Here is a 17,030-nt window from a genome sequence, read left to right on the forward strand (position 1 = left end):
ATAAAGTTTTCTACATTCACTAAATATATTGTTAACACTAGACACTTGTGAAGCAATATGAGTAGAAAGTCCTTTTATTTTTTAATTTTGTCCCTTATTTGTTCTGCCCAGCCTAATTTGGCAGCAATTTATTGTTTAGCAAAACATTTTGATTAAATCTTTCTAAAGAATTCAAACTTGCTTTTCATAGAAACAACTCCTTTTTTGAACTCATTTCAGAGGTGTACAGAATTACAAAATCAGTTTTAACACAACTGGCAAAAAGAGATACAGAACCAAGTACCACTGGTGGGAATAGATACGTGATAATATATGTGGAATTATCAGAGTTTTGTTTATATTAGCATATTTCCTCATTTACAACATCATTAAACTTTTCCAGAAACGAAACACTGCCTATCATAATAAATGTTCATATTGCATCTATTGTGAGTTTATCTCAATTTCAGAAATGTTCAGAAATAAGAAAGGTATCTTAGAAATGAGGAAATATGGTATTTTTACAGTGTGTGTTTATTAACATTTACATTCTTGTCTGAGCCCTTATTTGCCTCAACTATTTGGGTCTAAGTTTTATATTTTGATGGTTTTAATGAATATAGCTAGTTCCTCCATAACATGATTTTTTATTCCTAAATTTTTTATTTAATTCATGTATTGGTGGGCTAGATTCATCAAATGTTTTATTAAAGAATTTACAGGATTGATATATTCCTACAGTCTTTGCATAATGTTCTCTGTTGCTTTTACATATAAACAACAATTTCACTAGATATAAATTTCTCGCACACTTGTTTTTCCAATACTCAGACATTGCTTTACTGTTTTCTAGCATTGAATATTAGTACTGTGAAGTGTGAGGCCAGCCCCTTGTAGGAACCTTATTTTTCCTCTGGGTGCCCACACAGTCCTTTTTCTTGAAGTTCAATAATTTCACTGTTGATTGTTTTGTATCGTTTTTTAGAATATATTAAGATCTTCCTTAATGTCAGGGAAGTTTTCTTCTATTATGTCTTTGAATATTTTTTCTGTTCCATTTGTTCCATTTTTCTTCAGGAACATCAGTCATGGGTATGTGGAATCTCCTTTGTCAGTCTTACATGTCTGTCATCTTTTCTCTGATCATTTTTATCTTTGTGCTTTTCCATTTTATTTTGATTTTTCTCAAGCCTATCCTCATGTCACTGTTTGCAGTACTGCCCTACGTTTTGCTGCTTCTAATGTGATTTTTCTTCATTAGTGGTATTACTGTTTTCTTCATTTTCTTCTTTAGGCTCTGCTAGCTCATCTCTTGTCTCATAATTTTTTCAACCTCTTGTGTCTCTTCAGTTTATTTGACAGTATTGAGAAGAATATGTTGAAAGTTAATTCTTCTGCCTCTTGCTAGTTAGGAATTTTTTTTCCTTTTCTGCTAGCATCAGGGGAAAGGTTAGATGCCATATTTTAGCCATTCTTCTTTTGAATTAATTCAGTTTTCTCTGGGCTGTTTTTTGCTAGAAATTATCTGAAGCATCTAGAGGGTTTATTCCTAGTTTTTATATATGTGTCTAAACACACTCTCACTAGACCTGCTCCGTCCTCTTACCTGGGGCATGTCTTACTTCAGCCTCATTATAGAGGGAAGTCACTTGGTTCAACTACTACTATGTTACAACTGGACTTAGTTTTAATAATTGGTGTTTACTATTTCTAGTTGATTTTGTTGAGGACTCCCTTCTCTACCCTTCAGGCAGTATCAGCGATTGTGTTTTATAAGCTTTAGGAAAGCATTTATTAACAGGCTGCCAGGCCAGATCTAGCCTACATAGAGGTGGCCCTCATTGTGATTTTATGGTTTTTAAATTATTTGATGACATTTGAAAATCATTAGATTATGCTTAAGAATGAAGATTTCTGACTTCTCTTTAAAACACTCGACCCACAATCCTGCCTTCTCACCTGGCATCAGTGGGCTGAATCAGAGTTGCTATTTCCCCTGTAGATTAGCATATACTCTGTTTCACTACAGTGTCCACCACTGCCCAGTTATCTGAGGACTACGATAATATGCCTAGAAATTTTTTTTCCTTAAAACCAATAATTTAGCAAGTATATAAGGAATGGAGGATTGTGGCTAAGCAGAGAATGTGAGTCCCATCTAGAGAATAGAGAAGGAATCCCCTTGTACTTACAGATCACTGTAAGCATTTGAGTTTGGAACCCTTCTTTAGAAGAAATTGCTGTTGAAAAGAACCTTTTAGAGATTGGGTTTATCTTGTAATACCTTTATCTAGTTGGATTTCGCATATTGGACTTTAAAATGCGTGGTAAAAGGTTAGAGATTGCTTATCACATTTAAAGATTTAACCTTTTAAATTTTAGTTTCATTTTTAATGCAATGACAATAAAGTTAAAACTGTTAAATAGCAGCAGTGCTGTGTATCTCGGTATCAACTGCAAATGTACATTAAAACCTATTGTATATACATCCTAGAGTGCTTGTAAGAGTTAAGAATACAAAAAAATACATGGCTTTTGCCTTTGAGAAACCTACAGTCTGATGGATGGGGCAAGTCATGTGCATAAAAATGAATTAATATTGTGAGATTGTTAGAACAGAGTATTCAGTGACTGATGTTAATACAAATACACTGGAAATTGCCTCAAAAAATTGTTGAAGTGGGATTTAAGCTGAACTGAAGTTGAAGAGACATATCCAAGCAAAAGTGTGGCATACAAATGAGCATGTTGTATCTAATATGAGGATCAGTGAATTTGTTGTTTGGCCACATCAAAACTAGCAGGTAACTTAAATGGAGAGCCAGATCATAGAAGAATTTGGATGGAGGGCCAAAGAATTGGGCAGTGGAGTTCTTAAAGACTATTGAGCAGAGGTATGAGGTGTATATGAGTATATTTAAGATCTGTTTTTAAATTCACATATTAATGCTAAAAAATAACCTTGACTTATTTTCTTATAGAGAATGGTTTTTCTTGCTTTCACATGAAGTTTTGAACCCAATGTATTGCTTATTTGAGTATGCGGGCAAGAACAACTATTGTCTGCAGATAAATCCAGCATCAACCATTAATCCAGACCATCTTTCATACTTCTGTTTCATTGGTCGTTTTATTGCCATGGTGAGTTCCTGACTTTATTATTTTTATTTATTTAAATTTGTTACAAATGTATTAGAGAAGGCTTTAAAAAAAAAAGGACAAGCATTATATTTGCTATTCACAAATTTACCAAGAAGTTTCCCTGGAGAGTGTAAAAATATATTTTTTGAGTACCTGTATAAAATCAAGATTGTGAATATAAAGATTATGTTTATACAGCCACTTAGTCCTTTAAAGTCCTTTCATTTTTTAAAATTAAAACCCATTTATAGTATGACTACTTTTATTTGTTTATTTTTAATAGAAAAAATTTTAATTCTTTTGAGACAGGATCACACTCTGTTGCCCAGGCTGGAGTGCAGTGGCGTGATCTCAGCTTACTGCAACCTCCACCTTGCAGACTCAAACGATCCTCCCACATCAGCCTCCCAAGTAGCTGAGACTACAGGCTCGTGCCACCATGCCAGCTAATTTTTTTGTATTTTTAGTTGAGATGGGGTTTCATCATGTTGCCCGGGCTGGTCTCAAACTCCTGGGCTGAAGTGATCCGCTTGTCTTGGCCTCCCAAAGTGCTCAGATTACAAATGTGAGCCACCACTCCCAGCCTACTTTTCAATAAAAGGAAAATCTGAGCTATCTAATAATTGTATTTGATTGTTTTTGGAATTTTTGGAGCTTTGCAGAAGCCCTTATGGAACTACTGTCTTTTGGGAAGTGTTTGTATTTATTTATTTACCTGTTTATTTGCACTTTATTAATTCATTCAGCAAAAATTTATTGACAACCTACTGTAATGCCAAGCACTGTTTTAGGCTCCAGAGATGAAAAGAATACACAGTCCCTGCTCTCAGGGACCTAAATTCCATTAGATAGAAACGAATAATCAATAGATATATTCTGAAGGAAAGAGTGTGTTGCTTTTTTTATATGGTATGTTTAGAGGAAGCCTCACTGGTGGATGACACATGAACAGAAATTGAAGAAAGCTAGGGACTGAATCATGCAGATATCTTGAAGACTATTCTAGGCATAGGGAACAGCAAGACAAAGGCTCTAATGTGGGAGTGCATTCTTGATTGAGAAAGAGACCAGTATAGTTGCAGCAGAGGATATGAGAGAGAATGTAATAGGAGATGAGATTGAGAGATGCTGTGTGGGACCTTTAGGAAATTCACGTAAGAGTTGAGTACGGCAATGAGTGACCTGATCTAACTAACATGATCTGACTTAAATTTTATTAAGCTTGCTTTATGAGTATGTAGGAGACAGACTATAATTGGGGGCATAGAAAAACATGGATAGAAGCAGGAAAATCATTTGTAACAATCCAGGTGAAAGATAATAGTGGCTTGGACTTGTGTCTTCTAGCAGTGGAGGAAGTGAGAAGTGATTTGGATTCTGGGTATATTGTGAAGTTAGAACTAACAGTTTTCTGACAGATTAGATGCAGGGTGTGAGAGAGAGTCAAGTATGGCAACAATATTTATGGCCAGCTTGTCTGGTTGCAAATTTTGGGGGTGGGAGAAATCCAGAATATTTAGGTTTGGCTTGTTAAGTTTGAAGTAGACATCCAAATGGAGATGTAAAAGAGATGGTTGGAGGTGTAAGTCAGGCAATGAAAGGATATTTAGTTTGGAGACAGGCATTTGGGAATTCTTGGCATATAGAGAGTATTAAAAAGCAATATGATTGTTTATAGAGTGAGTATGGATGAAGAAGTTGTTCAAGGACAATTATAAGTCAGGGAGATAAGTAACCAACAAAAGATCTGAGGTAGTAGAATCAAATAGGAGTGGTCCCCAGAGGACAAGGGAAGAAGAAAGTGTGTTTCAAGAAGGAAGACATCATCAACCCTGTCATATGTTACTGATAGACTGAGCAAGATGAAGCCTGAGATTTGACCATTGTATCTGCAAAGGTGAAAGTTATTCGCGAGTGGTAGGGTGGAAAGACTGATGGGAGTAAAATCAAGAGAGAATGGAGGGAGAGTGGATACAGCAAATATAAACAAGGAATCATAGAGAATTGGTCACTAACTATAAATGCTTATGGAGTCAAGAATGGGAGGAGAATAAAACATTTGTATTGCTGATAGTGATGACTAAGTATCTTAGTCTGTTTTGTGTTGCTATAAGGGAATACCAGAGGCTGGATAATTTATAAAGAAAAGGGGTTTGTTTGACTGTGCAGGCTGTACAAGAAGCATGGTGCCAGCATCGTCTTCTGGTGAGGGCCTCAGGCTGCTTGCACTCATGGCGGAAGGGGAAGCAGCGTGTATGAAAGTCACATGATGAGAGAGGAAGCAAGGGTGGGGAGGAAGTGCCACACTCTTTTTAAAACCAGCTCTGTAGGGAACTAATAGAGTGAGAACTCACCAGGGCATTAGTCTATTAGTTGCAGGTCAAAATTCTTTGTTTTTCTGGTTTAATTTTAGAATCGGGGTACATGTGCAGGTTTGTTAAAAAAGTATATTGTGTGATGCTGAGGTTTGAGGTATGATTGAACCCATCATGCTCAGGTAGTGAACATAGTACCCAATAGGTGGTTTTTCAACACTTGCCTTCATCCCTCTCTCCCTCCCATAGTAGTCCCCAGATGTCTATTTTTCCCATCTATTTATGTCCGTGTGTGCCCAATGCTGAGCTCCCAACCTGTATGTAAGAACGTGCAGTATTTGGTAGTTGGCTTGGGAAAATGGCCTCCATCTGCATCTGTGTTGTTGCAAAAGATATGATTTCATTCTTTTTATGGCTGAATAGTATTCCATGGCTCTTACAGTCCACCATTGATGGGCACCTGGATTTATTCTAGGTATTTCCTATTGTGAGTAGCGCTGTGGGGAACATACAGTGCATGTGTCCTTTGGTAGCACAATTTATTTTCCTCTGGATATCTATACCCAGTAATGGGATTGCTGATTCTCATGGTGGTTCAACTCTTAGTTCATTGAGAAATTTCCAACCTGCTTTTCAAAGTGGCTGAACTAATTTACATTCTGAACAAAGTATATGTCTCTTTTTTTTTCTGCAGCCTTGCCAACATCTGTTATTTTGTAACGTTTTAACAAAAGCCATTCTGACTGGTATGAGATGGTGTCTCATTGTGGTTTTGATTTGCATTTCTCTGATGATTAGTGATGTTGAGCATTTTTTCATACATTTTGTTGGCTGCTTATATGTCTTTTCTTTTTTTTTTTTTTTTTTTTTGAGGCAAGAGTCTTGCTCTGTCACCCAGGCTGGAGTGCAGTGGCATGATCTCAGCTCATTGCAACCTCTGCCTCCTGGGTTCAAGCAATTCTCTTGCCTCAGCCTCCTGAGTAGCTGGGACCACAGGCATGCACCACCACACTCAGCTAATTTTTGTATTTTTAATAGAGATGGGGTTTCGCCATGTTGGTCGGGCTGGTCTCAAACTCCTAACCTCAGGTGATCCGCCCACCTCGGCCTCCCCAAGTGCTGGGATTACAGGCATGAGCCACCGCGCCCAGCAGCTGCTTATATATCTTCTTTTGAGAAGTGTCTGTTTATGCTTGGCCATTTTTTAATGGGATTTTTTTTTCTTGATTTGCTTACGTTCCTTATGAATTCTGGATATTAGACCTTTGTTGGATCCATAGTTTGTGAATATTTTCTCCCACTCTGTAGGTTAGTTTACTCCCTCTCTTGCTGTGCAGAAGCTCTTTAGTTTAATTAGGTCCTACTTATCAATTTTTGTTTTTGTTGCAATTCTTTTGAGGACTTAGCCAGAAATTTTTTTGTCAAGGCTGATATCAGGAGGGCATTTCCTAGGTTTTCTTCTAGGATTTTAATAGTTTTAGGTCTTACATTTAAGTATTTAATCCATCTTGAGTTAATTTTTGTGTATGATGAGAGGTAGCACTCTAGTTTCATTCTTCTGTATGAAGAAGCCAGCTGGAGGATCACATTTCAACATGAGATTTGGAGGAGACAGACGTCTAAACTATACTACCAAGTTAGAGGATAAAGAATTTGATAAAGTCAGAATGTAAGGAATATGAGAGCAATGGGCTTGAGTTGGAGAAAGGAAGAGATTTATTTAGCAAACACACCAAGTGATAGAAAGATTATCTATAATAAGATTATATGGATTCAGATGATAGTAGTGAGCAGATATAGTAGAACACACTAAAGTTTTCTTCTGGTTACTTCTATTTCCTCTGTGAAATAAGAAGTAAGATCATCAACTCAGAATAAGGAGTGGGGAGAAGTAAGTACTTGAGGAAAGAAGAGTAGGAATGAAATAGTCATCCAGGAAAGTGGGAGAGTGAATGCAGTAGGGAAATGTGATTACCAGGAAACAGACCAGTGACAAAATATGACTGTCGGTCATGGAGCGGTCAGCTTGGTTGTTTATGCATTTCTAGCATGTTCCATTGCCTAGCTACAGGCATTGAGTAACCTGAGAGTTGAATTTAGCTAGGCTTGGGATTTTGCTAGAAATGCACTGGCAGAGGTAGGATTTGAAGGGAGTTATTTTATTTTATTTATTTTTTTTTTATTTTTTTGAGACGGAGTCTCGCTCTGTCACCCAGGCTAGAGTGCAGTGGCACGATCTTGGCTCACTGCAACCTCCACCTCCCAGGTTCAAGCAATTCTCCTGCCTCTTCCTCCTGAATAGCTGGTACTACAGGTGCGTGCCACCATGCCCAGCTAATTTTTTGTATTTTTAGTAAGGATGGGGTTTCACTGTGTTAGCCAGGATGGTCTTGATCTCCTGACCTCATGATCCACCCGCCTCAGCCTCCCAAAGTGCTGGGATTACAAGTGTGAGCCACTGCGCCCCACCTTGAAGGTAGTTATTTTAATGATTGACTATGGAATCTAAACTGAGTAAGGGAAAACATAACTTCATGAGGGGCTAAGGTAGTATTAATAGCTTCAGTGGATTTTTTTAGTTCCCCAAAATTGCTGGGAGTCTGGGGCTTCCTGTGTTGGCTATTGTGAATAGGAGCGAAGGCACGATGGGGTTAGTCTTAAAAGCTTCACAGGCAATGGTGAGAGTAAGAAAGGAACAGGAGAGCTGCCTTTTCAGGTGCACAGGGCCCTTTTATATTTCCTTATCCAGTTAGGTTAATTCCATTTATAAAACATTTAGGAAGATTGAGGCAGGGTATGGTAATAGAAGTCTTTTATCATCCTATACAGTTTTTGATATATGTTATATAGCTATGTGTTATAAAATAGATTGTTTTAACTTTGTTTTTCATACCTAGCATTTTATATAACATTTTAGTTTTCATGATTTATGCCATTCACTTACTGAATGCTTTGTTTACTTGTAAAGTCTCATGATTTTTCTTTTATCATTGTTCTCTAAGAAATTGTTATTTTGCAAATTTTAAATAAAATTTTTCATTTTTCTTTGCAGGCACTATTTCATGGAAAGTTTATCGATACTGGTTTCTCTTTACCATTCTACAAGCGTATGTTAAGTAAAAAACTTACTATTAAGGATTTGGAATCTATTGATACTGAATTTTATAACTCCCTTATCTGGATAAGGTTTGAAGATTTTGTTTTACAATAAGTCATCTTTTTGAAACCCATTTTGTTTCATTTTGTTAATTAGTGTATATATATTTATTGCACCCAGAGATAACAACATTGAAGAATGTGGCTTAGAAATGTACTTTTCTGTTGACATGGAGATTTTGGGAAAAGTTACTTCACATGACCTGAAGTTGGGAGGTTCCAACATTCTGGTGACTGAGGAGAACAAAGATGAATATATTGGGTAAGGTGATATACCTTATTAAGCTTAATTTCTAGAACACTTCAGAACTAAATCCTCTCTCCGTACCCTTAATTTCATCCCTTTTCATGCCTTTGGGAAGTTCTTGTCACCCGTACCAATGTTCTTGAAAAAAGAGAATAATATGTTGCTTCATTTTCCCGCTGCCATTTGCTGTAACCATTCTACCATTTCCCTTTCCACATCATTTTCCCTTTTTTAACTTAGGCTTTTAAATAGTGCTCACCACAGCCTGTTTCTTGAACTCAGTGTTTTCTTGAATTCCGTGATCCTATGTCATAGTACATTCTCTTGTTGTTTTAAATTTTTGTTTTTAGAGAGAGTTTCACTCTGTCGCTCAGGCTGTAGTAGTGGCGTGATCATAGCTTACTGCAGGGTTGACCTCCTGTGCTCAAGCAATTCTCCTGCCTTAGTCTCCTGAGTAGCTGGGACTACAGGCTGATACTACCATTCCCAGCTAATTTAAAACAATCTTTTTTTTGTAAAGATAGGGTCTCACTGTATTGCCCAGGCTGGTCTCAAACTCTTGGCCTCAAGTCATCCTCCTTCCTCAGCCTCCCAAAATGCTGGGATAACAGGCATGTATCACCACCATCCTGGTCACTTGCTCTTTTTTAATGGCAGTTCTCTAAATCTCGTATTTCCTAAATGTAGGCATTTTCCCAAGATTTTATTTCAACCTGCTTCTCTAAATATTCTGCTAACATAGCTTCAATTTTCTGTTAAAGTTATATCTGAACTTTAGAAATAATTTCCATTTGCCAGTCAGGTAAATCCAAACATTTTCAGGAAGGAACCAGGCAGTAAACTTTTTAGGCTTACAGGCCACATTTCTTATTGCAACTACTCACCTCTGTGGTATAGTGCAAAGGTAGCTATAGACAGTGTATAAACAGATGTGTGGCTGTGTTCCAGTAAAACACTTGTAAACACTAAAATTTGATTTTGTATAATTTTCATATCCCAAAATACTTTTAATATTTTTCAATCATTTTTTTAAAATGTAAAGACTATTCTTGGCTCAAATGCTGGACAAAAAACCAGATGATTAGGCCCACGGGCCATAATTTGCCAGCACGTGAACTACAGATGACCCATCTTAAAATGTAATGGGTCTAAAATCAAACTTTTCATTTTTCCTAGATGTTGCCTCCTACTGATGTCTTCTATGAATAGTACTACCATTTTCACCTTCTTTAGATGCTAGCTGTCATCTCTGTCTCTTTCAGATTTTTTGTTTTTTTATATCTGTTTTGAAAATGGGATTGGATTATACACATTACTCCGTAGCTTACTTTTTTTGTCTTAAGGACATTACAGTTAAATCTAACTCATTTTTTAATAGCTAGGTACATTGTGGTGTATTTTTTTCTATATTCTTCAGCTATTCCTGCCAACAGAGATCATTTAGGTTGTGTCTAGTTTGGGCCACTGCAAACAAGACAGCAGAAAACTTCCTTAAGCATGAATCCATACATCCTGCTACTTGTTTTGTGGGCTAGATTTTTAAAAAGTGAAGTTACTGGGTCAAAAACTATTTAATAGATATTGCTATGTGGCTTTTGTAAAATGTCACAGCCATTCTTTTTTCCTTTCTTGTAAATTGCTATAGCCTTTCAAATTTACATCCTTAGTGTCTCTGCTTACCAACTTTAATGTACCCTTCTTAGCTTGGCATTCCTGGCCTCTTCTTATTTTTCTGCTAAACCAGTCATCTCTGAGTGAAAGAAATTAACAATAACTGATTTTCTTCCTTTATACTTTTGTACTCTGTTAGGTATTTTTGTTTTGCTTTGTTCTACAGTGTGCATTTATTACGCTAGTTGGAAAAAAACAGTAACACTAGATTCTGAGGAAAATATATTCATCAAAAGATCATGCATAAGGCACTGGACTTTCTATATTTGTTAAGCCTGAGCCTTCCACGAAGTCCAACAAAAATAAGTACCACAACCAGAGTGGTTAAAAAAATGCTATCAGTGGTTTCAAATATCAAAAGCAGTCTAAATAAAATTTCACTATGTAAGATGTATATTCACTTTCTGTAAAGTTAAGCACTGTTTCAGACATTTTATCACTGTAATACTATTGATAGCTAATCATGAATGCAGCAATTTTTGGAGGATTTTGTTTCAGTCTCAAATAATAACAGACTTTAGTCTTGTTTTTTAATCTTGCTCTTGAAAATTATATGATAACACTCTTGTTTAGTTGTGATACCTTATTTTTAGTGCACAAAATAGGTCATCAGTGAATCCATAAGTAAATGAATGGTAGAAATATATATGAGGTACTACTGGAATCCAAAGTGGGAAGAGAGCTATTGTTTCTGCTGGGAGGAGTCAGGAAAGTTCTTCATAGGACATTATGTATTAGGTTATGTCTTAAAAGATGCATGACAGGCTGGTGGCTCCTTTCTGTAATCCCAGCACTTTGGGAGGCCGAGGTGGGTGGATCACTTGAGCCCAGGAGTTCAAGACCAGCCTGAGAAACATGGCAAAACCTCATCTCTACAAAAATAAATAAATAAATAAAATTTTTTAAAAAATTAGCTGGGCGTGGTGGCATGTGCTTGTAGTCCCAGCCACTAGGGAGGCTGAGGTGGGACGATCACCTGAGCCCAGGGAGGTCAAGGCTGCAGTGAACCAGGCAACAGAGTGAGACCCTATGTTTTAAAAAAAAAAAAAAAAAAAAAAAAAGATACATGAAAGCTTGCCTCATAGAGGGAGATTTTGGGACAGGGAAAACAGCAAGAGCAGAATGACGTATTAAGGGGATAAGTTGATGGTGAGAATTAGTGGCTATAGTGGAGCCTACAATGATAGCTAGGTTTAAAATTACCTTGGTTTAAAATTTGGTTGAATAGAAGGTGAGAAAGTGGGAACACTGAGTAAGGTGTACTCTCATAATGAGTATGGTGGTAAAGGGAGGACAGAGTAATTTAAAAGAGACACTGGGTTAAAGGAAGGGTTTTTGGAAAAGAATAGTCTGAACACCTTTGTGGACAAATGGGAAGAAAAGTTGGAGTTGGAGTTGAGGATACGGGACAAAGAGGGTTTAGGAATTGAAAAGTTTTGGAGGCAGCCTTAGAAAAGCATAAGGCCAGCTTGCTCTAGAAAACAAAAAGAAGAGTTAGAAATGGGAGGAGTGTGAACAGCATGGTTTTCTTTTCATTGGCTAGAATCTGTGGCTTCTCTGTATGAGATGGTGTATGCTGCTTCTCTAGGTAGTTCTTTCCAGATCCATCTTCTTTTGAAATCTCCTTTTACAGAGTTTGTGTCACTGACAGATTTTCTTCCTTATTTCCTTTCTATCATACGTCCCTGCTCTTACAGCTGCTTTATATATGTCTCTTCAGAATGTTTTGTTTTCATCTTAATTGAGTTCTTCTATTCTAGTTAGGAAATCTTCGTGTTTTCCAATAAAACAGCACGTAAAGAACCTATTCTCCAGCCTTAAGCCCTCTCAGACCATAAACCTACACCAGCACATGGCCTGTGGACATATGGTCATTACATACTGAGACAATCCCTTGCCTTCCTGGTGTGGAAGACTTTGAGTCAGAGTCCTCAGGTCTGTCATGGCAATGCTTGGTGTAAGAAGAGCCTGTTAAGTGACTAGCTGTTCCTTCCCAGTGGGCACATGATATTTGGACTTATTTGTCTAGATATAAACAGGAAATAATTAGTGCTAGGATTTGGCTATCTTACTAAATAGTGAAGAGCCTCCTATTTATTTTCTCTCTTTTTTCTGTTTTTTCCTTTCCTATTTGTTTTAAAAGCATCCTTTTTAATAGTTACCAATGTGCTAGAACTTATTTCCTCAAATGTGTTAACTCTAAAATTACATGTATTCATACATATACACACACATCACATTTGTATGTATATATATGTGGCATATTTAGAAAAAGAGAAAGAACTATAGAAGTTCTTGGTGTTTTTAAGTATTTTACTTCACATATAAATTACCTATTTTTAAATACCATCTTTATTTTCAGTTTAATGACAGAATGGCGTTTTTCTCGAGGAGTACAAGAACAGACCAAAGCTTTCCTTGATGGTTTTAATGAAGTTGTTCCTCTTCAGTGGCTACAGTACTTCGATGAAAAAGAATTAGAGGTTAGGCCCTTTTATTATGCTGTTGTAGGGAATGTTAGTGGGGGGAGGGACTAATTTTGTGCTTTTACAGAACAGTGTTCACACATTTTAAAATCATGTAGCACAATCTTGAATCCTCTCATTTGTCCTGATGTCAAGGTGGTATTTATTCTAGCATTGAGTAAGAGTCTTAATTATGTTCTCTGAACCATATAATGCCATGAGCACAAAATCATCAATCAGTGTCACTTGTTAGGGGTCTTGAAGAGTTATTAGAACATTATTAATAATTCTGAAATTTCAGTTTAGTAGTGAGTTGCTTCAAAGATCAGAATTTTAAGTCATGAGTTCTTAGTGATCTTAACTGTATTTAGACTTGTTAGAAGTATATCAGGCATGTGATAAAATATATCTTAAAATATACCATCTTAACTATTTTTAAGTGTTCAGTAATGTTAAATATATTCACATTGTGCATCCAATCTCCAGAATTTTTTCATCTTGCAAAATTGAAACTCTATATCCATTAGACAAGTCCCCCTTTTCCCCAGCCCCTGGCAACTACCCTTCTACTTTGTTTCTGTGAGTTTGACTACTGTTGATACCTCCTATGAGTGAAATCATACAGTATTTTACTTTCTGTGACTGGGTTATTTCACTCAACCTAATATCCTCAAGGTTCATTCGTCCTGTAGCATGTGTCAGAATTTTCTTCCTTTTTTAGACTGAATAATACGCCATTATAGGTATGTGCACTACCAGATGGTATTATCCATTTGTCCCTCGAAGGACCTTTGTGTGGCTTCCATCTTTTGGCTGTTGTGAATAGTGCTGCTGTGAACACAGGTGTACACATACTTCTTTGAGATCCCGTTTCTTTTGGATATGTACCCAGGAGTGGTATTGTTGGATCATATGGTAATCCTCTACTTAATTTTTTGAGGAACTACCATACTGTTTTCTATATCAGTTGCATCATTTTACATTCCTATTAAACATGTAGAAAGATTGCAGTTTCTCCACATCTTTCCTAACACTTATTTTCTGTTTCTTGTTTTGGTTTTTTGCTTGTTTTTTAAATAGTATCCACCCTAATGGGTGTGAGGGGATATCTCATTGTGGTTTTGATTTGCATTTCCCTAATGATTAGTTATCAAGAATTTTCTAAATCTTCTTTTCCCGTATAAGTGAGGACATAGGCCGGGCATTTGAATCGTCCTTGGCATTTCCTCTCTGCCTGCTTTGGGTGTGCTATTTTAACTGTAGCCATCTTGGGCCTTTTATTAAGAAACTTGGTTCTTTCATGTAATCAAATGTACATATGAAAAACAGCACTTCAAATTTCATACAGTAATATTCTTATGTAGGATTTAGCCTTCTGGCAAGTCTGACTAACCTAGGAAGTACAGTCATCCCTCGGTGTCTGTGGGAGATTGGTTCTGTAGGGCACCTGTGGACACCACAATCCATGGACACTCAAGTCCTTACAATTACAGTATAAAATAGGATAGTATTTGCGTATAACCTACACACTTCTCCCTTACACTTTAAATCATCTCTAGATTACTTATAAATACCTAATGCAATGCAAATGCTATGGTAAATAGTTGTTATACTATATTTTTAATTTTTTTATTTTTTTAATTGTCATATTATTCTTTTTCTCAAATATTTTCAATCCACCGTTGGTTGAATCTGCTGATACAAAAGCTGTGGATATGGAAAGCCGATATATATGAAAACCAGGACTCTGAACCTGACTGACATAGACTGTCACTAATCCTGGTTAACATCTTTCTTAACAGTTTGCTTACACACATGAGCAGAAACATATTAGAAGTTTGGTATGGAAGACATTTTTAGAGTAGTATTTATTAATCTTTTTAAAAACCACAGACTTCATTTTTAATCTGAAGATGGACATCTTGCATCCTCTAAATTCATACACCTAAATGTTCCATACCTCCAATTAAGAATGCCCATGTTAGTGGTGCACTCAAAGAGGGATGTTATAGTGGGAGCCCTATATTGAAGTGGAGATGAAACTAAAACAGGAGATCAAGAAGCATAAGAATAGGAACATACAGTTTATGTACCCTTGGCAGGGTTTATAATGTTCTCACATACTGCCCTGTATGTGGGAAGGCCATATGATACCTTTCTTTTACATATAAGGTGACTGAAGCCCTTAATGATTATTTGCCTTGAGCTAATCAGTTGAGTACAATTAAGAGTGCTAATCAATTAAGAGTGCAGAGCTGTGTGAGAAAATACAGATTTTGTCTTGTTTTGCTTTGTCTTGAGTTTTACACCTAGTCTGTTGTTCTTTCTTCTACTGTCATTCATTGCCTCTCTTACCATAGTAATGGTTATTCATACTATTATTCACAATAATGGCTATGCATAGTCACACCCCCCTTTTATAGGTTAACATCTGTTTAATGCTTAAGAAGATATAGTAGTCATTCTTTATGAAAACTCTTACCACACTAGGAATAGAAGGCAACTTTCTTAGTTTGATAAAGGGAATCATCATCAACAACAAAAAACTTTAGCATTATTCTAAATGATAATATTTTGAAAGTTTCCCATTGAGTTTGGGAAAAAGGCAAAGATATCTACTCTTACCACTTCTATTCAGTATTTTACCAAATACCCTAGCCAGTGGCAAAAGCAGAAATAAGAAGCATAAAGATGGGAAATAAGTAAAACTGCCTATATTCACAGATGAAAACATGATTTTCAGCTTAGATTAGAAAATCCTAGGTAACCCACCAAAAAACTACTAGAAATAATAGTGAATTTAATAAGGCATGGGTACAATGTTAATAGTTTAAAAATCAATTGTATTTTTATGTATTAGCAACAGACACTTAAAATTTAGATTTTGGTTTCATTTGTGAAAGCATCAAAAAATGAGCAAATTTAACCAAAAACACACAAGACCTCTATACTAAAAACTCAAAACATTGCTCAGAAAAATTAAGGAAGACCTAAATAAATGAAGAGATATACCATGTTATATTGTTAAAGTGTCAATTCTCTCCAAATTGATGTAGAGATTCAACATCTCAGCAGAATTTTTTTATAGAAAGTGGCAGGCTGATTTCAAAATTAGAAGGAAATACAGAGGCCCTAGAAAAGCAAAGCCAATTTTGAGAAAGGGCAGACTTGGAAGATTTACATCACCTGATTTTAAGACTTATTTCTAACACCATAGTAAGTAAGATAGCGTGGTATTTGTGAAAGAATAGGCAAATTGGTGGAACACTAGAAAGTCCAGAAGTAGACCCACACCTACATTGTCAATTGATTTTCAACAAAAGTACTAAGATATTTCAGTGCGGAAAGGGAATATCTTTTCAACAAATGATGTTGAATCAACTGGATATCCATATGGAAGAAAATTAACTATGAGCCTACCTCAGTCCATATTTAAAATTAACTTTGACCTTACCTCTGCCTATAAAATTATTCATGCTTACAATTAAAAAGAATTATAAGCCTGAATGTGAAAGTGAAAAAGAAAACCTAAGAGAAATCTTGATATAGGCAGAAGTTTTTTAGAACACAAAAAGCAATAACCATGAAAGAAAAATATGGATAAATTGGACTTCTTCAAAACTAAAAACTGCTCTTCAAAAGATACCATTAAGTGAAAAAGCAACCTACACACTGGGAGAAACTGTTGAGACAAAGATCTTATATCCGGAATATATTAACAAAAAAACTCATGTAACTCAATACAAAGATACGAAAACATTTTTAAATGGACAAAGGCTTACTTCACAATAGGAGATACACAGATGGCAAGTAAATACTTGAAAAATGCTTATTAGTAATTGGGGAAATGCAAATCAAAACATCACTTTGAGATAGTGTTGGTAGTTTCTTATAATGTTAAATGTACATCTACCTTATGGCCTACCAGTTCTACTGTTAGGTGTTTATCAAAATGAAATGAAATATATATCCAAACAAAGACTCATACATAAATGTGAATCATTTTATTCATCAATGCTAAAAATTGAAAGTAACCTAAATGTTCATTAACAAGTG

General features: G+C 36.0%; 1 protein-coding gene across 10 annotated transcripts in view; it reads left to right on the forward strand.

Moving 5' to 3' along the window:
* The window catches only part of WWP1 (WW domain containing E3 ubiquitin protein ligase 1), a 122,521-nt gene that overhangs the window by 93,570 nt on the left and 11,921 nt on the right, over nucleotides 1–17,030 (forward strand). For all 10 annotated transcript variants that reach the window (XM_055286676.2, XM_063643381.1, XM_063643378.1 and 7 more), the window contains 4 exons: nucleotides 2,961–3,120; nucleotides 8,488–8,621; nucleotides 8,713–8,853; nucleotides 12,872–12,992. In XM_055286676.2, coding sequence (XP_055142651.1) covers nucleotides 2,961–3,120; nucleotides 8,488–8,621; nucleotides 8,713–8,853; nucleotides 12,872–12,992 — 556 coding nt within the window. The remainder of the gene's footprint in view (nucleotides 1–2,960; nucleotides 3,121–8,487; nucleotides 8,622–8,712; nucleotides 8,854–12,871; nucleotides 12,993–17,030) is intronic.

This window comes from Symphalangus syndactylus, chromosome 7 (assembly GCF_028878055.3).
Source record: "Symphalangus syndactylus isolate Jambi chromosome 7, NHGRI_mSymSyn1-v2.1_pri, whole genome shotgun sequence".
Taxonomy (NCBI): Eukaryota; Metazoa; Chordata; class Mammalia; order Primates; family Hylobatidae; genus Symphalangus; species Symphalangus syndactylus.